At 42.4% G+C, this 22,923-nt stretch overlaps 1 protein-coding gene across 8 annotated transcripts in view; it reads left to right on the forward strand.

Moving 5' to 3' along the window:
• The window catches only part of LOC118385871 (leucine-rich repeat flightless-interacting protein 2-like), an 86,897-nt gene extending 67,850 nt beyond the window's left edge, over window positions 1–19,047 (forward strand). For 6 of the 8 annotated variants that reach the window (XM_052521856.1, XM_052521857.1, XM_052521858.1 and 3 more), the window contains 7 exons: window positions 128–298; window positions 2,258–2,350; window positions 2,567–2,659; window positions 2,935–3,027; window positions 3,177–3,324; window positions 4,242–6,829; window positions 7,447–10,578. In XM_052521856.1, the coding sequence (XP_052377816.1) occupies window positions 128–298; window positions 2,258–2,350; window positions 2,567–2,659; window positions 2,935–3,027; window positions 3,177–3,324; window positions 4,242–6,829; window positions 7,447–8,484 (4,224 nt within the window). In that variant the 3' untranslated portion in view covers window positions 8,485–10,578. Of the gene's footprint in view, window positions 1–127; window positions 299–2,257; window positions 2,351–2,566; window positions 2,660–2,934; window positions 3,028–3,176; window positions 3,325–4,241; window positions 6,830–7,446; window positions 10,579–11,997; window positions 12,048–14,682; window positions 14,804–14,962; window positions 15,043–15,165; window positions 15,271–15,615 lie in introns of those variants that run through there. The other 2 variants (XM_035773066.2, XM_052521862.1) reach the window with 2 other exon arrangements.
• The last annotated feature ends 3,876 nt before the right edge of the window (window positions 19,048–22,923 follow it).

Consider the following 22,923-nt stretch of genomic DNA (forward strand, 5'->3'; position numbering starts at 1 on the left):
GATAGACAACTGAAGTGGCAGCGGTGTAACAATACCCCCTTGGATATTGATGTGTTTGGGTCTGTGTCTTTCAGTCTGTCTGTCTGTGTTCCCATGTGCATACACCAACGGGCATCTCTTCCTATAGGATACCTTAGTGGAGGTGGAGGAGAAGTACCGCAAGGCCATGGTGTCCAATGCCCAGTTGGACAACGAGAAGAACAACCTGATGTACCAGGTGGACACGCTGAAGGACTCGCTCATGGAGCTGGAGGAGCTGCTGTCCGAGTCACGCCGCGAGTACGAAGGGAAGAGCAAGGTATGGGATACATCCAAGGGAGGGAGGGAGAGAAGGGATAGGGCCAGATCATGAGACATATACAATTACAGTAAGATGAAGGAAAAAGTTAGGATCAAAAGAGAAAGGTATATTGAGGAGGGCGATATTAGGTGGTACCTTTTGGAAACTATAGTAATGTAATACTGGATGGTTATAAACATGAACTGTATGTATATACAGTGTATTCGGAAAGTATTCAGACCTCTTCACTTTTTCCACATTTTGTTACGTTTCAGCCATTTTCTAAAATGGATTAAATCGTTTTTTCCCTCGACCATCTACACACAATCCTCCATAATGACAAAGCAAAAACAGGTTTATAAAATTTTTGCAAATATATTACAAATCTAAACAGAAATGTAACATTTGCATAAGTATTCAGACCCTTTACTCAGTACTTTTGTTGAAGCTCCTATGGCAGCGATTACAGCCTCGAGTCTTCTTGGGTATGACGCTACAAGCTTGGCACACCTGTATTTGGGAAGCTTCTCCCATTCTCTGCGGATCCTCTCAAGCTCTGTCAGGTTGGATGTGGAGTGTCACTTACCAGCTATTTTCAGGTCTCTCCAGAGATGTTTGATCGGGTTCAAGTCCGGGCTCTGGCTGGGCCACTCAAGGACATTCAGAGATTTGTCCCGAAGCCACTCCTGCGTTGTCTTGGCTGTGTGCTTAGGGTCGTTGTCCTGTTGAACCTGAACCTGAGCGCTCTGGAGACTGTTTTCTTCAAGGATCTCTCTGTACTTTGCCCTGTTGATCTTTCCCTCTATCCTGACTAGTCTCCCAGTCCCTGCCACTGAAAAACATCCGCACAGCATGATGCAGCCACCACCATTCTTCACCGTAAGGATGGTGCCAGATTTCCTCCCTACGTGACGCTTGGCATTCAGGCCAAAGAGTTCAATCTTAGATAATCTTGTTTCTCATGGTCTGAGAGTCCTTTAAGTGCCTTTTGGCCACCTCCAAGTGGACTGTCATGTGCCTTTTTACTGAGAAGTGGTTTCCATCTGGCCGCTCTACCATAAAGGCCTGATCTGTGGAGTGCTGCAGAGGTGGTTGTCCTTCTGGAAGGTTCTCCCATCTCCACAGAGGAACTCTAAAGCTTTGTCAGAGTGACCATCGGGTTCCTGGTCACCTCCCTGACCAAGGCCCTTCTCCCCCTTCCTAGTGCGGCCAGCTCTAGGAAGAGTCTTGCTGGTTCCAAACGTCTTCCGTTTAAAAATTATGGAGGCTGCTGTATTCTTGGGGACCTTCAATGCTGCAGGATTTTTTTGGGACCCTGTACCTCTACAAAATCCTGTCTCGGAGCTCTAAAGACAATTGCTTCGACCTGGCTTGGTTTTTGCTCTGACATGCACCATTAACTGTGGGACCTTTTATATGGACAGGGCTATGCCTTTCCTTCTCATGTCCAATTCATTGAATTTACACAGGTGGAATCCAATCAAGTTGTAGAAACATCAAGGATGATCAATGGAAACAGGATGCACCTGAGCTCAATTTCAATCTCATAGCAAAGGGTCTGAATACTTATGTAAATAAAGTGTTTTTTTATTTGTAGTAGATTTGCAAAAGTGTCAAGTTTTTGCTTTGTCATGATGTTTTTATATAAAAATATTTAAGCAATTTTAGAATAAGGCTGTAACGTAACAAAATGTAGAAAAAGTGAAGGGGTCTGAATACTTTACAAATGCATTGTACGTAAATGATATGTACGATTTTATACATGTAAAACTGTATTTATGTTAAAAAAATATATATATTTATATATGTACAACACACTTTGATCAAGAATCAGTTTACAGACCGAAACTGACTTCAACTACAAACTGAACCTGGATAACAACCACAACCTGGATTATAAGGCAGCTGTTTTGGGCCACAATGATCACTGCATATATTGCAAATCCATTAAAACATCTCCTCTATCCTTTCTCCCAGGACTTTGAGCGTGAGAAACATGCCCATGGCGTGCTGCAGTTCCAGTTCAAGGAGATGAAGGAAACACTAAAACAGAGCGAGGAGTTACTAACAGTGAGTCCTCCAAGGCCTCCTCAAAATTAAAACCCAAAGCTTGTCAGGACAGCCAAAATGACTTTACCTGTCACCTTTCAGTTTTCTTATTTCTGAACTTCCCTGTCTTCTCACCTCCATGCTGATCGTCTATTGTTCTCACTGCTTTCACCTTTCACACACACTTCATTTTCTCCTATTTATTCCATCACATCTTCCTGCGTTTCCGCTGTCCAGGAGATCCGTCAGATGCGTCTCAAGCAGGACGGCTTTGTTAGGGAAATCTCTGACCTGCAGGAAACCGTGGAGTGGAAGGATAAAAAGATCGGGGTATGCCCTGTGAACTCTAATCCATTGGGTTTGTTAGTACATGTTCAATTTGATAGCATTTGGCGGAAGCAAATGGAAATCCCCACATAATTGTGTTGTGTTCACCTGTGTTGTGGTGTTAAAATACACTTATTTACTTAGGCAGAGAAGTTGATGCTAGCTAAGTGCATGAATGCTTGATACTTTCACTTTCTCTGTGCTCACTTTCACTTCACCCATATCTATCTTTGTTCTTTACCTGCGCTTCCACCTCCCCCACTGGGGGAACTGCTCAGGCCTTAGAGCGGCAAAAGGAGTATTCGGATGCCATCCGAAATGAGCGGGATGAGCTCAGGGATGAGGTGGTCCAGCTGAAAGACATTCTGAAGGTATTTAGTCCTCTAGGGAGTCGGAGCTCGGAATATGCAACGCTGGCCTCTTAAACAGGGTTTCTCTGTTGTAGTTATGCAGCTATAATGCACTGTTGTGAGACTCTTTTTTTAAGCCTCTCATCAGTTGATGTTCATGTCCTGCCCAGAAACATGGAATTGTCCTCAGACCTGACCTGACTGCCAATGGGGAAATGCTGGAGTTGGGAACTGAAGGGTCAGCCAGTGGAGATCCAGCTTCTCAATTGGCTCAGGATTCCCAGACGTCGCCCATGGAAGGGGGGAACAGCATGCTTGGTAAGCACCATTACTGGACAAAGATGTTGTAATCATCTCCTGCTTACCTCATAGCTTTGCCAAATTATAGCTAACTTCTAAGCTCAAATCTTGCCCACACCTGTTCTAATGCAACCCTGTAGACTTAACCTGAGTTTGGTTGACTGACAATGAAGTTAGTCACAGAAACCAAAACCTAACGCTTTCTCCACTGATTCTCCTCCCAACCCAGTGCAACCCTTGCACTTGATGCATGTTAACTAATCCATGCATCTAAACCATGATTTAAAGCAGATGGTGTAAACATGCTTGTTTTGGTGCCAAAATGTGTATCCTACATTGTAGTTTAATTTTGAGGTAAGTCCAGGGTCCTTAGGCTGATTGCTTTGGCGAAATTATGTTGACCTTGTGTTTTTGTCTATTATAAACTCTTTACTTCAACCTGATACATGTCAATGGTGTTTGCTGTGGTGTTATAGTTGGTTGGTGTTTACACCAGATCATTACACGGATCACAATCAATAAATCCATTAATTGGTCTATTTGTCGAGTTTATTTTTTGTAAATGATTAGGAAAAAATGTTTTGTTTGTTAAGTCACAAACCTGTCCATTTCTGGCCAGTCCCAAAGCAATATAACACTACAGTAGACATTTCAGAGTTTACGATTTGCAGCTTGCCAAGGTGCCTCTGACCTGCTCATCTGCCTTGAAGATTAATCTGGGATCAAGGTTTTGTTTGGTGCTCTTCCTCCTCTTCTTCCTTTTCCACCTCTTCCATGCTGGTTTGATTTTTACCCAATTCTTTCAAATTACGCTTTGCGCTAATTGGCCCAGGTTCAACTGGCAGATCTTGATCATCAGAAAAATGATTATTTGAAACTCCAAGCCACAGTGTTTGGCCTATTTCACCCTCATGGTATCCCTCATGGTCTCCTAGGCAGAGCTCAGGAGACGGAGTTGGGAAGTAGAGGAGATAAGGTGGTGGATCCCGGAAGGTCCAGGCAGCAAGAGGATACACACGAGGAGGAGGCTCAAGAGAACCATCTGACCTCGCCCACCCCCTGTAGCCTCGTTGGTGTTTCTGAAACAGAAACACCAAGGGAGGCTCAGCCATTCTCACCCACATTGGGGGAAGAGGTTGAAATTGAAGGCAGTGATGTCAACAAAGACTCTGACAATGGCATACCAGTAGTAGAGGTCAAAAGTGGACCGGTCTGTGATTCTCAGGTACTTGTGGTTGTAACAGGTCCTGAGGAAGAGGTTACAGTAGCGGGGGAGGGGTATGAAGCAGCAGGTGTAGAGGGGACAGGGCAAGGCAGAGTAGAGGTTGCAAGCGAAGGGGAAATGGGAATAAAAAATGACAAGGCAGATGAGGCAGAGACCAAAGTTGTCAAGAGCAGTGACGACACCAAAGAGACGTCCTCAAAAGAGCCTACCTCAGAATATGGTGCAGCAGCTGAACAAGAGAAAAACGAATCGAGTAAAGACGTGAAATGTTTAGACTCATATCCTCTGCCTAGGGAAACCATTGAGGACACCATGAAAAACAGCACACAGATTAGCCAAGGGACAGACCTTGATACTAGTAAGAGCCCAATCAAATCAAACCCTGAGCCTCGGAAAACAAAAAAGGCTGAAGCGTTACCAGAGATAACTGACCTGCAGCCACAGGCCCAAGCGGGCAACAAGAAGAAGAAGGGCAAGAAGAAGAAGGGAGAGACACAAAGCGATGTAAAGCAGGAAGACCATAAGAAGAGCACAACAGAAACGTGTTTAGTCTCCATGACAAATGGCACACAGATTAGCCTAGGGACAGACCTTTATACTCCTAAGACCCCAGTCGAATCAAACCCTGAGCCTCAGAAAACAAAAAAGGCATGTGTGTTGCCAGAGACCACTGACATGCAGCCACAGCCCCAAGGAGGCAAAAAGAAAAAGAAAGGCAAGAAGAAGGGTGAGAAACAAGGTGATGAAACGCAGGGAGATAAGATGAGCACAACAGAAGAAGATGTGGTCTCCACCCCAAGCGATAAGGAGCCAGTAGAGGCGGTAGGAGAGGGGGTTATCACAATAGAGACACAGCGAGAGGAGGGGACCGGTAGTTCACCAGATCGAGAGCTCCAAAGCCCTGAACAAAAAGCACAAACCATAGCTGAGGGACTGAACCTGAAGGAAGAACAACTAGAAGAAGACCGAGTAGAGCCTACCATTGAAGTATCTCTGACTGACCAAGCTAAGAGTGAGGAAGTTGTCTCAAAGAAGAAAAAGAAGAAAATGAAAAAGGACAAACACAAACCTACAATGGAATTAGAGAAATCAGAAGGCGAGATATCAGTATTATCCCTAGAGTCCAACATTGGTATTGCTGATCCTGTTGATCACTCCAAGTGTATAACCAGCGCTTATAACCCTATGGAGGAATTAGAATCGACAACAGATACTGGTACCCAAAAGGACGAGTCGGGGTACACAACCAACCATGATAACTTTGGAGACTGTTTGAAGTCTTCAGCTGACCCTAAATGTCCATTGGACTCGAAACAGTCCACAGCTGGGAATTCAAACAATGTCAAAGAGGAAGATGCAATCAAGGTCTCAGTTGAAGAGGAACAAACAATCCAAGACTCAAAGGAACTTGAGGGGAATAACTTTCACAGTCCCATCGTCCTAAGACCAGAGCTCAAGGAGAGCGTGGAACCTGAAGACCTTATCTTCCATGATGGTGTCGCTACTCACCCAGACCAGGCTAATGAAAATGCAACACAAGACCTAAAAGAGGCAGGTCAAGATAAACCAAATGGGAGCCCAGAAGAGCGTACAAATGCACTTGAACATGAAGACACTTCAATGGCAATGCCAGCAAATGTAGAGAAATGCAACAATTCAGCAGATGAGAAATGTTGTAGCATATCGCGTGACCGCAACTGCCCTGCTGCTGAGACCATAAGACTGCCTGAACAATTGGTGGATCTACCTGGTTGTCCAGTCACTGACAGGCACTTGTATGAAAACAACAAGCCAGAAACACTTGATGCAGAAGAGGCATCAAATGGAGGCATCTCTACAGAGACCGAGCTGAATGATACAGAAACACTTGATGCAGAAGAGGCATCAAATGGAGTGATCTCTACAGAGACCGAGCTGAATGATGCAGAAGAGGCATCAAATGGAGGGATCTCTACAGAGACCGAGCTGAATGATGCAGAAACACTTGATGCAGAAGAGGCATCAAATGGAGGGATCTCTACAGAGACCGAGCTGAATGATGCAGAAGAGGCATCAAATGGAGGGATCTCTACAGAGACCGAGCTGAATGATGCAGAAACACTTGATGCAGAAGAGGCATCAAATGGAGGGATCTCTACAGAGACCGAGCTGAATGATGCAGAAACACTTGATGCAGAAGAGGCATCAAATGGAGGGATCTCTACAGAGACCGAGCTGAATGATGCAGAAACACTTGATGCAGAAGAGGCATCAAATGGAGGGATCTCTACAGAGACCGAGCTGAATGATGCAGAAGAGGCATCAAATAGAGGGATCTCTACAGAGACCGAGCTGAATGATGCAGAAACACTTGATGCAGAAGAGGCATCAAATGGAGGGATCTCTACAGAGACCGAGCTGAATGATGCAGAAACACTTGATGCAGAAGAGGCATCAAATGGAGGGATCTCTACAGAGACCGAGCTGAATGATACAGAAACACTTGATGCAGAAGAGGCATCAAATGGAGGCATCTCTACAGAGACCGAGCTGAATGATGCAGAAGAGGCATCAAATGGAGGGATCTCTACAGAGACCGAATGCTGAATGATGCAGAAGAGGCATCAAATGGAGGGATCTCTACAGAGACCGAGCTGAATGATGCAGAAACACTTGATGCAGAAGAGGCATCAAATGGAGGCATCTCTACAGAGACCGAGCTGAATGATGCAGAAGAGGCATCAAATGGAGGGATCTCTACAGAGACCGAGCTGAATGATACAGAAACACTTGATGCAGAAGAGGCATCAAATGGAGGGATCTCTACAGAGACCGAGCTGAATGATACAGAAACACTTGATGCAGAAGAGGCATCAAATGGAGGGATCTCTACAGAGACCGAGCTGAATGATGCAGAAACACTTGATGCAGAAGAGGCATCAAATGGAGGGATCTCTACAGAGACCGAGCTGAATGATGCAGAAGAGGCATCAAATAGAGGGATCTCTACAGAGACCGAGCTGAATGATGCAGAAACACTTGATGCAGAAGAGGCATCAAATGGAGGGATCTCTACAGAGACCGAGCTGAATGATGCAGAAACACTTGATGCAGAAGAGGCATCAAATGGAGGGATCTCTACAGAGACAGAGCTGAATGATACAGAAACACGACTACAGGACCCTGTAAAGGAAACTCCGGTGACAATTGACTCTTTTAGGGAACAGAGACACAATGAAAGTGGACCATGCACTATGGTGGCTAAAGCAGAAGAGCAAGATGATCCCATTGAGGCCAAGCTGAAGCGTAACAAGGTACCTGGACCCAGTGAGCAGTGGAATGACAAGGAGCATGAAAATGAGGGTCAATCGTTTGACTTTTCTGACCTAGTTTCAGTGGTTCCTGCAAATGTATTCCCAATAGCATCCCAAGAGGAGGTCAGCCAGGAAATGAGAACGATGTCGGTAGGATACAAAATAGAGGTAGAGCTTGGTAAAGAGAAGGGTAACCAGGAAGAGCAGGATGACAAACCGCAGGACACAGAGGGAGTTAGCACGATAGTGGCAGAGGAATCAATTGAAGGGGGGTCGGATAATGCACCAGAGGAGCTCCGAAGCCCTGAAGAAAAAGCACAAACCATAGTTGAGGCCCAGAACTTGAATGGAGAACAACAACTAATCACATTAGAGGAGGGGGTTAGTGTAACATACAACCAGAAATACATTGCAGAGGAGGGAGGGAGTGTGACTGTTGAACAGCAAGGTGTAGGGGAGAGCGAGAGGCAGCAGAATGCAACTGAGGTAGATGCTTTGCCAGTAGAGGAGGGGGAAGAGGCAATCCAGTATGGGTCACAGCAGGGTAGAAGAGAAAGTAGTCAAAGCGCAGAGGGCAACAACGAGCAATCTAGGACAGGCTTGAAAAAAGGCAGTAAGAAAGTAAAAGGCAAGGGAAAAGAGGACTGCCGAATGTCCTAGTTGTTAGGTCTGCACTCAATATAAACAACAGCAAATATTTATGAAAGTGCAAAGAGTCTCAACTAATACAGCCAAAGCAAGTACCATTACAATTCCTTCCAAAGTTATAATTCGATGTACTGTATTTTGAGGTCAAAGTATTTGTGACATTTTTTGTTTTGGCTTTGTATTCCAGCACTTTGGATTTGAAATGATACTATGAGGTAAAGTGTAGCATCCACATGAATTTAATTTGAGCGTACTTTTTTGTTCAGCACTTTTTGTACATGCTCTGGTCCCCCCATTTTAGGGAACCAAAAGTATTTGGACAAATTCATTTGTGTGTTAAAGTCATCAAAAGTGTAGTATTTGGGCCTATATTCCTAGTACTCAATGACTACACTAAGCTTGTTTGATGTATTTGCAGTTTGTTTTTGGTTGTTTCAGATTATGTTGTGCCCAATACATTATTTAACATTACATTTCTATTGTCACTTTTATTTTAAATAAGAATATAATGTTTCTAAACACTTCTACATTAATGTGATGCTACCATGATTATGAATAATGGTGAATAACGATGAGTGAGAAAGTTAGAGGCACCAGACCATAACCCCAAAACATGCTAAACAGGAGAGGTTGAGGGGGATGATGTGTATGGCTCTATAGTTTTCTCACTCATCAGTATTCATGATTATCCATAATCATTGTAGCATCCACATTAATGTAGAAGTGTTTAGAAATATTATATTCTTATTTACAACAAAAGTGACTCCAAAATGACACAATACATTATTTACCATACGTTTCTATTGGGTATAAGCTTGATGTAGTCATTGCTTGGAATATGGGACCAAATACTAAACATTTGACTACTTTAATACACATATGTGAATTTGTCCAAATACTTTTGGTTCCCTAAAATGGGGGGACAATGTACAAAAAGTGCAGTCATTTCTAAACGGGTACCCCAATTTGGATGAAAACACCCTCAAATTAAAGCTGATTATGATAAACATTAGACATATGATGGCCATGCAACAACAAATATGCCACTGTCCAAATACTTTGACTTCACAGCATGTGTGTATTTTAGCACATTTTTAGGGAAGTTTGCCATAAGGGGTGGGCAATCTTACCACGCAGGCTGTTTTTCCCCAAACAAGCAGTAACACACCTGATTCAACTAAGAAAACCATTCATTTAAGACTAGTAGTAGTTGATAAGTAGAATCAATCAAATGTGTTACTACTTGCCTGGCCCTGGTCCTGGTAGGGTACATTGCCCATACTCTCGTATAAATCTGCAGCACCTATATCCATTTAACATTTACATTTACATATCCCTATAATGTAATATTGATTGATTGAATGACAGTATGTTTTTCTTCATCTATTCAAGGCACAATGTTTATATTGCAATGCATGATATTTGTATCGTCGTACCGTCCTTCTCTCATCCTGTGATTTATGGAATTACCGGCCTAGTACACAAGGGGGCGCCAAAAAAAACAACCCATTGGCCGTCTAACCAGAATGCTAACAGAATTGGCACAAGCAATAGTTAATTTCCATGGAGGCTGCTAGCTAAATATGTTAATGAGCCCAAACGAAAATTAACAAATTGCAAAGACAGGCAATCCAGCTCATAAAGGTATAACATGTATACGTAGGAGGTATACGTAGGAGCTACCAAATCTAATTTTTGGTTAGTTTAGACATTTACAAGCTAAATGTGAATGGCAGACTTTGTGCAAATTAAGTTTTGACTCATGCATGTCTGTGTGGAGTCGCTGGGGAAGGGGCCTGCCTGCTCAGACGGAACGTGAACGAAGAGGACATAAAACGCAAGGAAATCAAGCAGTGGTAGCCTTACAGATAATTCATCCAAAGGGCTTTGAGTTCTCAAACACAGCAGAAAGCTAACACCATACTATGCCCCGTCATCTTATTAATTCAGCCACTTACTTAGACAACTAACAAGTTAAACTTAGAGGTCACGTTAATGCAGATTTCTGTTTTTAACGCAGGAAAAAAATATAAAACATAACAAATCTTGCTGAATTTTGTAAATGCAGATCTAAAATGCTTATTAAAATTTCTGTTCGGCATCAGACTACTTTTGTGCTTCAGTTTCACTTCTCCACTCAGATGAGAATTCACAAACGAGCATTCTATCAGCAGACAGTTCTCTGAATGATGTGTAGCTACTTTTCTGATACTTTTCTGTAATGCAAGATGAACTTTAAGCGAAACATTAGGAAAAGTAGCTGGCTACATTCTTTCTATGATAAACATTTGAAATACAGTATGATGGCAATGTATCGTTTTTGCAAGGAAGACCTTGCTTTTTCATTGTAAGCTAATTTACTTGTGTGGCTGCCAGCCAAATAGCGTTACACTTCTGTTGATAAAAAGGAAGCTATTTTCTGTCGAATGTGCTGCACTAATGTATTTTCTGTGAAGGAAAACTACAGTTGCACTTCCCTGATCACGCTTGAAGCAAAAAACACTTGATTATATATATAAAACGCAACCCGTGTCAATACACAGCTGGACTGCTCCGGCTTTCTCCCATTGTGCTATTTACAAACACACATGTTAAGAGTAGGTGTGTTAACCCCGGTGTTCTGGTTATTACCGCCCAAGCCTAGTCAAAAGTTTGCCCAGAACAAAAAATGTTTTCTTGCTTGGTGTATTTTGATGAAGAGAGAAACTAACCCGATTTGAGATTTTCTCATGCCATAAAATAATTGGCAGAAAAATCCATTCCATGTAGGCAATGATCTCAGGTGAAATCCAAGCCCTAGGTAGGATATCATGTGCATACTGTAAAATTGCTTTGTGTTCAGCATATGCCATGGTTCCTGAATTCATATGATATGACTGCTAGACAAATTGTATACAAGAATATGACTCCCTTGTTAATCACTGGTCTAAATGTTTCTTCATGTGCACTTTTTGTAAGGAAATACCTTCTGACCCTTTTCATGATTGAATAAAATAAGTCATTACAAACTTTGAGAAATAAACTTTAGTAATGTATAATACTAATTATGTAGTGTTATAGTATAATAGTACTTATGTGTTGTCTGCCTGTCAACAGCAGTCTCGTTGACGCACAAACATAATCTCTTCGGGTCAACTTCTCTCATCCATTAGCTGTTTAGCATAAAAATGCCCTTGAGGCTGTGTGCCCTCCTCTCCAGTTTCTGCATGCTAACCATAACCCCACCCCTCACCTACGCTCTCCCAATGGACACCTGCTCCATTGCATGCATCGAGTGACTCTAAACTCCTCCCACCCCGACTCAGTCCCTCCCCATCCATGTACTTGGCTCCTCCCACCCCTGGTATGTTAACATTGGTTTTACTGTATGCTCAAGTTGTTCTTATGATAGTTCTTGCATGAACATAATGAAAGTGTGTATTGATTGGGTTATAGATGCTTACTCAAAGTTATACAGATAATGGTGACAAGTTCTGTGAAATGTTTAATACTAAGCAGATCAGCTCAATACTTTTTTTCTTTCAGAGATCCGCTTGAGGAAGCTGGTTGACGAGCGGGAGAACTTGATAGGACAGGTGAGTAAGGACATCCATCTATCCATAGTCTGTCACCCATTACGCTAGCTGAACTCTTCAACTGAATTGGCCATAGAGGAAACAGGCAAATAAACAGGCAAATAAAATAAAATTGTATTTGTCACATATGCTGAATACAACAGGTGTAGTAGACTTTACCGTGAAATGCTTACTTTACATTCCCATGGCCAACAATGCAGTTAAGAAAATAGAGTAAATAAAATATTTACTAAATAAACAAGTTACATTTGTTTTGTTTAAAGTAACACAATAAAATAACAATGCGGCTATATACAGGGTGTACCAGTACTGTGTCAGTGTGCAGGAGTACAGATTAGTCAAGGTAATTTGTATGTGTAGGTAGGGGTAAAGTGACTTTGCATAGACAATAAACAGTGAGTAGCAGCAGTGTAAAAACAGTGGGGGGGGGGGGTAAATGCAAATAGTCCAGGTGGCCATTTTGATTAATTGTTCAGCAGTCTAATGGCTTGGGGGTAGAAGCTGTTAAGGAGCCTTTTGGACCAAGACTTAGCGCTCCGGTACCGCTTGTCGTGCGGTAGCAGAGAAAACAGTCTATGAATTAGGTGACTGGAGTCTTCTAAAATAGCCTCAAACTCTACTCAACAAATTTGATGCAGTCTATCACAGTGCCATCCGTTTTGTCACCAAAGCCCTATATATTACCCACCACTGCGACCTGTATGCTCTCGTTGGCTGGCCATCGCTTCATACTCGTCGCCAAACCCACTGGCTCCAGGTCATCTACAAGTCTCTGCTAGGTAAAGCCCCGCCTTATCTCAGCTCACTGGTCACTATAGCAGCACCCACCCGTAGCACACGCTCCAGCAGGTATATCGCACTGGTCACCCCCAAAGCCAATTCGTCCTTTGGCCCCCTTTCCTTCCAGTTCTCTGCTGCCAATGACTGGAACGAACTGCAAAAATCTCTGAAGCTGGAGACTTATATCTCCCTCACTAGCTTTAAGCACCAGCTGTCAGAGCAGCTCACAGATCACTGCACCTGTACATAGCCCATATGTAAACAGCCTATCCAACTACTTTACCCCAATACTGTATTTATTTATTTATCTTGCTCCTTTGCACCCCAGTATCTCTACTTGCACATTCATCTTCTGCAAATCTACCATTCCAGTGTTTAATTGATATATTGTAATTACTTTGCCACCCTGGCCTATTTATTGCCTTACCTCCCTTACCTCATTTGCACTCACTGTATACAGACTTTTCTTTTTCTACTGTATTATTGACTGTATGTTTTGTTTATTCTAATAATAATAATATATATGCCATTTAGCAGACGCTTTTATCCAAAGCGACTTACAGTCATGTGTGCATACATTCTACGTATGGGTGGTCCTGGGAATCGAACCCACTACCCTGGCGTTACAAGCGCCATGCTCTACCAACTGTGCTACAGAAGGACCATGTTGTATGTGTTGAACTGCTGTGCTTTATCTTGGCCAGGTCGCAGTTGTAAATGAGAACTTGTTCTCAACTAGCCTACCTGGTTAAATAAAGGTGAAAAAATAAAAATGATAAATCTTTTCAGTCTCCTGAGGGGAAAAAGGCGTTGTTGTGCCCTCTTCGTGACTTTCTTCATGTGTTTAGACCATGATAGTTAGTTGGTGATGTGGACACCAAGGAACTTGAAACTCTCGACCCACTTGATGTGACCGGGAGCGTGTTTGGCCCTCCTTTTCCTGTAGTCCACGATCATCTCCTTTGTCTTGCTCACTTTGAAGGAGAGGTTTTTGTCCTGGCACCACACTGCCAGGTCTCTGACCACCTCCCTATAGGCTGTGTCATCGTTGTCGGTGATCAGGCCTAACACTGCTGTGTCGTCAGCAACCTTGATGGTGTTGGAGTCATGTTTGGCCACGCAGTCGTGGGTGAACAGGGAGTACGGGAGGGGACTAAGCACGCACCCCTGAGGGGCCCCTGTTTTGAGGATCAGCGTGGCAGATGTGTTTTTGCCTACCCTTACCACCTGGGGGCAGCCTGGCTCTGTTATGGGGTGCATTTTCCTGCATGGTTTACAGTTGAAGTCGGAAGTTTACATACACCTTAGCCAAATGCATTTAAACTCAGTTTTTCACAATTCCTGACATTTAATCCTCGTAAAAAATCCCTGTCTTAGGTCAGTTAGGATCACCACTTTATTTTAAGAATGTGAAATGTCAGAATAATAGTACAGATAATGATTTATTTCAGCTTTTATTTATTTCATCACATTCTCAGTGTGTCAGAAGTTTACATACATACATACATACATACACTCAATTAGTATTTGGTGGTAGTGTCTTTAAATTGTTTAACTTGGGTCAAACGTTTCAGGTAGCCTTCCACAAGCTTCCCACAACAATCCTACCGCCATCAAAAAACACCAAATGTGTATTTTCTCATGGAAGATTAGTGTCGCAACCCTCCAATAGAGTTCCAGACACTTGTAGAATCTATGCCAAGGTGCAATAAAGCTGTTCTGGCCCAACGCCCTATTAAGACAATTAATGTTGGTGCTTCCTTTATTTTGGCAGTTACCTGTATGTTTGTTGTTGTTTTTATACAGCTACAATTTGAATAGGTTTTAACTGTCCTGAATGTGGTCCTCCCTATAGGTGAAGAAACTGAAGGCCCAAGTAGAGCAGAAGAAACCGAGGAACGAGATTGAGGAGGATTCCAGCCCGGAGGGCGAGGTTCTGGAGAACGGCACAGACCCACACATACAAGACCTGCAGAGTAAGATTCACAGACACTGTAACGTGTTATGACTGAAATGAATAACTCAAGATAAAAAATGTATGTTTAGTCCTAACCATGTTATTTTAATAGGATTCATATTCAGTATCTACTGCATTGGCACATCAGACTTTGTTTTCTTTTTTCCCACATTTGCAGGAGATGCCAGCAGGCAACTTAGTGACCTAAAGTTCAAACTTGTCAAATCGGAGCAGGAAGTGACAGCTTTGGAACAGAATGTAAGTGTACTGTCATTAACCTAGTTGATTGGAAAGAGATAATTATCACAGGTCCAAGTACTGCTAATTTGACTCGTTATAGGCTGAGATTCTCATGTACTCTATCCAATCACCAATCTGCAGGTTACTAGGCTAGAGGGTCAGGTGACCCGCTACAAGGGTGCGTCGGAGAACTCAGAGAAAGTGGAGGACGAGTTGAAGGCCGAGAAACGCAAGCTGCAGAGAGAAGTATGGCCCCCAGCTGTCAGTTATGTGGCTTAAATCAAGCTCCTAAGCAGAGACCAGATGTCAGGGGTCTGCACTGTTCAGAACATTGCTTCTGAAATGGATAGAATTACATGGTCATGTGGAGTAGAATGGAATAGTTTCTCCCTCCTTTACCCGAAGTGTGCACTAATAAACGTCCCTGCATGGATTTAAAAGGAATGACCTAATCCTTTCAAATCTTAGGGGGAGTGAACAAGTGCACAATTGGGTTATAATGTACACAATTTTTGTTTTTGATTCATTGTTGATTTTGAATGAATCTCTGAATAAAATCTAATGATAGTTCTTTCTGTTCCTTGATGGCAGTTGCGGTCAGCGCTGGACAAGATAGATGAACTTGAGTCGAACAACAGCCACCTCTCTAAACGGTTGGACAAGATGAAGGCCAATCGCTCCACGGCAACGACTCCCTAATGATGACCTGGCAGCATAACTCCGTACCTATCCTGTCCGTCCACCAATGGCTGCCCACGTTGGGAGTGTCCTGCCTTGCATTGGGTTTGCCTCTCCATCTGCTTTGCAACCTTATGAAAAAAAAACTTTAAGTAACTTCAGTTCTCCTAATCGCTAGCGCACAGAACACAAACACGCGCAATGTGCCATATTTTTAATGTCTTTGTTTTTGTTTGTTTTTCCAATGATGAGAATTCTTCATAGGTGTATATATGACACCCAGAAAGCCCTTACCAAGCACTAATTGTCGGGGAAGAGTAAGTCTGTATGTCTTTATTTTCTGGGGGAAGGCGCTACTCTGCACCAGAGAATTTGGGGAAATACAGTGCGACTAGGGGCGACTTGGGACTCGACAGTGTTCTTTGGACCGCGACTGGCTACTTGGGCTACATAATTTTGCTATCCCATCCCCTGTGTACAGAATAACACTGAATGTCCCTCTGTCCGGAACCATCCGCCTCCTCACTCAAACCCCTATGTTCACCTTTACTAAACAGAGAGGACATGGCCCAAAGTCTCAGTGGACTGAACTGAACTGGGTTAACATGGTGTGCTGTGGATGTGAGAGCATTTTTTTTGTGTGTATTTACATTTTTTTTCCCTCTTATACCCTGCATTTCTCTTATCTGTGTCCTAAAAGCCAAATTATGAGCACATTTTACCATGGTTGGGTGTGTATGTTTGTCTCTTTTTGTGTTTACCTGTTGTCTCTTAAAGGGCAACTCCACCACTTTTCAACCTCGTTTTCATGATCTCCAGCACATTACCAGTGTCAACGGCGCATTTGTACAAAAAAACATATACAGTTGAAGTCAGAACTTTACAGACACCTTAGCCAAATACATTTAAACTCTGTTTTTCACAATTCCTGTTTTAGGTCTGTTTTACCATTTTATTTTAAGAATGTGAAAAGTCAGAATAATAGTAGAGATTTCAGCTTTTATTTATTTCATCACATTACCAGTGGGTCGAAGTTTACATACACTCAATTAGTATTTGGTAGCAAAGCCTTTAAATTGTGTAACTTGGGTCAAACGTTTTGGGTAACCTTCCACAAGCTTCCCACAATAAGTTGGGTGAATTTTCTCGCACACGCTTTTTCAGTTCTACCCACACATTTTCTATGGGATTGAGGTCAGGGCTTTGTGATGGCCACTCCAATACCTTGACTTTGTTGTCCTTAAGCCATTTTGCCACAACTTTGGAAGTATGCTTGGGGTCATTGTCCATTTGGAAGACCCATTTGCGACCAAGCTTTAACTTTCTGACTGATGTCTTGAGATGTTGCTTCAGTATATCCACATAATTTTCCTTCGTCATGATTGCCATCTATTTTGTGAAATGCACCAGTCCCTCCTGCAGCAAAGCCCCCCCACAACATGATGCTGCCAACCCCGTGCTTCACGGTTGGGATGGTGTTTTTCAGCTTGCAAGCCTCCCCCTTTTTCCTCCAAACATAACGATGGTCATTATGGCCAACAATTCTGTTTTTTGTTTCATCAGACCAGAGGACATTTCTCCAAAAAGTACAATCTTTGTCTCCATGTGCAGTTGCAAACGTAGTCTGGCTTTTTTATGGCGGTTTTGGAGCAGTGCCTTCTTCCTTGCTGAGCGGCCTTTCAGGTTATGTCGATATAGGACTCATTTTACTGTGGATATAGATACTTTTGTACCGGTTTCCTCCAGCATCTTCACAAAGTCCTTCGCTGCTGTTCTGGGATTGATTTGCACTTTTCGCACCAAAGTACGTTCATCTCTAGGAGACAGAACGTGTCTCCTTCCTGAGCGGTATGACAGCTGTGTGGTCCCATGGTGTTTATACTTGCGTACTATTGTTTGTACAGATGAACGTGGTACCTTCAGGTGTTTGGACATTTCTTCCAAGGATGAACCAGACTTGGGGAGGGCTACAATTTTTTTCTGAGGTCTTGGCTGATTTCTTTTGATTTTCCCATGATGTCAAGCAGAGGCACTGAGTTTCAAGGTAGGCCTTGGTACACCTCCAATTGACTTAAATGATGTCAGTTAGCCTATCAGAAGCTTCTAAAGCCATGACATCATTTTCTGGAATTTTCCACGCTGTTTAAAGGCACAGTCAACTTACTGTATGTAAACTTCTGACCTACTGGAATTGCGATACAGTGAAATAATCTGTCTGTAAACAATTGTTGTAAAAATTACTTGTGTCATGCACAAAGTAGATGTCCTAACCTACTTGCCAAAACTATAGTTTGTTAACAAGAAATTTGTGGAGTGGTTGAAAAACTATTTTTAATGACTCCAACCTAAGTGTATGTAAACTTCTGACTTCAACTGTATATAAAGTTAAAATTTCTACCCAGAAAACACCCAACCTTCAGTTAGAAACTCATTGGAGGTTTTGAAAATCCATTTTTTTATTTTTAATACTACCCTGTAATGTCACACTGAAATGTTATTTTAGGACCACAGGTCATAGAAAAACATTGTTTTCCCATATGGATATAATGAGGTTGAAAAGTGGTAGTTGCCCTTTTAAGTCCAAAAGCTTGTGTTGTCAAGAGGACACAGGAGGTTGTGTATGCATCCCACCTTCCCAAGCTACACCTTCTTTCTTACCACAATTGATATAATCATTGTCACACAAACAGAATGTACAGTATTTAACTTCACCTGTGATTTCACCCGCTTTCTACTTCAGATTTATTTGTTTTTTGATTAGTTTTTTGGGGGGGACAAAATAATAGAATTGAAAGACTGATGTGTCTTTGAATGTACCCAGATCATGTTTATTAGGCACCAAATTGAAGAAAAGCTCAAACAAGGAGGGACTACCTAGAATTGTCCAATAAGATACGCTTATTTTAGTTCTGTTGCCATTGGTTTGAAATGTTTTGCTACAGTGTGCAGGTGCCCTAATGAATATGACCCAGGTGTTTGGTTCATTCTTTTGGGCAGGCTGTTTAGGACCTGTCTATTACAGCCACCGCTATGAGTGAGCCTCAAAGCAGTCAATGACAGCCTGCGTACCCCCCTCCCCCTCCAATCAGGTAGAGCCTCACTGACGTTTGTCTCAAGCAATAATGTAAAAAGGCCACCTCACATACTCTTGCTTGTTGAGACATGCTGCTGCTGATGATGCTTATGGTGATGAAGAAGACTACACAAATAAGGGCGAATGTTAATAGGATAACCCTCAAACACACTCTGGGGAGACGCTGCTTCACTGTTTACAAAGCTTTAAAATGTTTAAGAAGACTCAAGGAATTGTAATCGCTGTGCAATAAAATGTCCAACCATGCTGTACTGGCAGTTGAGTGTTTAAATCAAATCATTGCAGGAAATTAGCTGTAAAACTGCAACATTTTCTCTACACCCTTGTTCTGACCATAGGGGTCATTCTTGTTGTAACCTTCTGCAGGCAGGTGACACCAGAAGATGTTGACACCCATGCCAAACTAACGCCATGGTGTTATGAAATCACAGGTCTGAGGGAGAAACGGGGACAATATTGAACTGATGTAACTCATGTACAATAACTGTACACTTCTGTTTACAGTGTATATTCTGGTAATTACAGTAAATTCCATACTATTTAGTGTTGTGGACAAATTTAATTCAGTTTGTTTGACTTGTGTGTAAATCAGAATTTAGGGCTCTATTCAATCCGCATAGCAGAAGTTCAGCTTTACAGAGTGATTGCAATGTTCCCACTTTAGTGTAGACCGCATTCACGGTAAACACCGCATATGTCAGCTCAATCGGAAAGGACCTTTACATTTCTAGTGCAGAGTCTGTAACTCTTCAGATTTACAGATTTGAATAGAGCCCTTAATTTCATCATCCAGCCTGCCCATACCAGCGATTGGAAAAACCAGGTTCTAGTACACGAGTACCACCAAGCCTTCACAAACTCTGGGAACCACCCCAGGTCTGAACAGTCTACGGCCAGACCCTCAGATTTGTCACCTGATACTAAGTTAGATGTGAAAGTAAATAGATGGGTATGTACATGTAGAACATTTGCTTTCGTTACTGTGGAAGTATTATACCATTTTCCTGACGCAAGGAGATACAATCTCCCTCCAGGGGTCTTACCCGTCAGTTTGAGGTGCAATGTATCCTGGGGGCTGTAGAGCATCACACGCTTCCTCCCCGTCACCTGGACCAGCAGGTTGTACATCCCCTGACCACGAGGATAGATGGAAGGACACCACAGAACAGAGAGATTGAGTAACTTTGAAGTATCCTATAAGGGATCATCCTATAAAAGTGGAACTGACAGTGTTTTAACTACTTTGCATAAATGAAAGACAATAATATCAGTCAAAAATATTGAATCCCCATTTTATGCTTCAAAACCAACTATTTGACTCAAAATTCCATGATGTAGAGTTGGGCATTGTTGGCAGAATAGATGGATGCAGTTCATATAATTCACCAATACATTTTTTGGTAATCAAAATATATTGCTATGAGATTGTAAATCACAGCTGGCCTGGTACATCGTTTACTGCCACAACCGTTCGGGATGCATTTTCAGTTTCAATGACTATTTTGAACAAAAATGGATGACTCTAAGGCTGGGAATGTCAATACAATCAAACTAGAAAGGGAAAATGCTATATACAGTATCCTATGTACATAAGTGGACATTAAAGGGACATATTTTTTCAAATAAAACAATTGCTAGTTTGGGTCGCAGTTACATGTTTTTTTTTTTTGTATATATAAATAGGCTATGTCTGGCCTGCGAATTCAATGTGTTTTTTCAATATGGTCCGTGCGCTGATTGAGTTTGACACCCCTGGGCTTGCGTATTTATGTAGCTAGCTATTTATTTAGCAAGCTAAAACCATGGAGCCCAACATTAGCTAGCTAGCTGCTGGGAGGATGTCATGTCATTGGAGGAGTGTGTGAATGACCAGCTTTTCCCAATCTTTTTTTCAGTGGCTACAGCTAGAGATGCTGGTGTCATTTGGTTAGCTAGCAAAAAATGGGGATCGCTTGCTAGCTGGCTAGCTATGTTGAACTTGAATGACTTAAGTAAGCATATCTCTTATCTTGACAAAGGATACAATGCTCACTAACAGGGATGTAAACACAATTCTGCACAAATGTAAGAGAAATAAGCTTTTGTGCGTATGGAACATTTCTAGGATATTTTATTTCAGCTCATGATACATGCGAACAAAACTTGACATGTTGCGTTTATATTTTTGTTCAGTATAAGTTGTCCAATCGTCAATACAGCTGCTATCAAAAGCGGCAAATGTTCCAATATATCCAGAAATGTTTATCCAGGTAAAGGTTTTCACATTCATTAGCTAACTTTCATGCAAAGTCATTCTGTGCTTTTTCACTTGACACACACATCCCTCTCCCTATAATAGACAGTGCATTCTGACGTTGCAAATTGTCGCCAATTTATCGTGTTTGTACCCTTATAAACACATCTACATGAAACAAATAAGACTCTCAGTAGTTTTGTTATTTGGTCATGTAATCCTTGCTTCAATGACACACACAATAGATAAATAATTCTGAAAATCACTCCACTCTGTAGCTATGGCTACTACTGCAAACCATGCTTGATCAGCTGAGCAAATTTGCTCCACCCAGCAGCCTAGCACAAGCTTTTCTGAATGGCCATATGATGGCTAGTTTTGCCAGCTTGTTGATGAAGGTGTATGGCACCAAAGATATGAGACTGTTCCCAGAAATCTAAATGTATCTGAGTCTGTGCCTCGCTACTTTGTAACGTTTTTTATGCGATGGAGGTTAGGGCTTTGTGATGGCCACTCCAATACCTTGACTTTGTTGTATTTTCTCCACAACTTTGTAAGTATGCTTGAGGTCATTGTCCATTTGGAAGAACCATTTGCGACCAAGCTTTAACTTCCTGACTGATGTCTTGATGTTTCTTCAGTATATCCACATACTTTTCCTTTGTCATGATGCCATCTATTTTGTGAAGTGCACCAGTCCCTCCTGCAGCAAAGCACCCTCACAACATGATGCTGCCACCCCCGTGCTTCCCGGTTGGGATGGTGTTCTTTGGCTTGCATGCCTCCCACTTTTTCCTCCAAACATAACGATGGTCATTATGGCCAAACAGTTCTGTTTTTGTTTCATCAGACCAGAAGACATTTCTCCCAAAAATACGATCTTTGTCCCCATGTGCACTTGCAAACCGTAGTCTGGCCTTTTTATGGCGGCTTTGGAGCGGTGGCTTCTTCTTTGCTGAGGGGCCTTTCAGGTTATGTCGATATAAGACTCGTTTTACTGTGGATATAGATACTTTTGTATCTGTTTCCTCCAGCATCTTAGGCGGTTGTGGGCTGTAGTGACGCCTCTAACACTGCGATGCAGTGCCTTAGACCGCTGGGTCACTCAAGAGGATCCGCATAAAGATATAAAAGCAACATGAAACAATTATGACGATTTTACTGAGTTCATATAAGAAAATCAGTACATTTAAATAAATTCATTAGGCCCTAATCTATGGATTTCACATGACTGGGCAGGGGCGCAACCATGGGTCGGCCTGGGAGGGCATAGGCCCACCCACTTGGGAGCCTGGCCCATCCATTGAGGAGCCAGGCCCAGCAAATCAGAATGAGGTTTTACCCACCAAATAGTTTTATTACAGACAGAAATACTCCTCCGTTTAATCAGCTGTCCAGGTGGCTGGTCTCAGATGATCCCGCAGGTAAAGATGCCGGATGTGGAGGTCTCGGGCTTGCATGGTTACACGTGGTCTGCGGTTGTGAGGACGGTTGGACATACTGCCAAATTCACATTTAAATTAGCATTCAATTCCCTGGCAACAGCTCTGGTGAACATTCCTGAAGTCAGCATTCAAATTGCACGCTCCCTCAAAACTTGAGGCATCTGTGGCATTGTGTTGTGTGACAAAACTGCACACTTTAGAGTGGCCTTTTATTGTCCCCAGCACAAGTTGCAGCTGTGTAATGATAGTGCTGTTTAATCACATTCTTTATATGGCACACCTGTCAGGTGGATGGATTATCTTGGCAAAGGAGAAATTTGCACTAACTGCAATGTAAACCTATTTGTGCACAACAATTTTGAGAAATAAGCTTTTCTGTGTGTATGGAACATTTCTGTGATCTTTCTATTTCAGCTCATGAAACATGGGACCAACAGTTTACACGTTGC

Source organism: Oncorhynchus keta, chromosome 7 (genome assembly GCF_023373465.1).
Source record: "Oncorhynchus keta strain PuntledgeMale-10-30-2019 chromosome 7, Oket_V2, whole genome shotgun sequence".
Classification (NCBI taxonomy): Eukaryota; Metazoa; Chordata; class Actinopteri; order Salmoniformes; family Salmonidae; genus Oncorhynchus; species Oncorhynchus keta.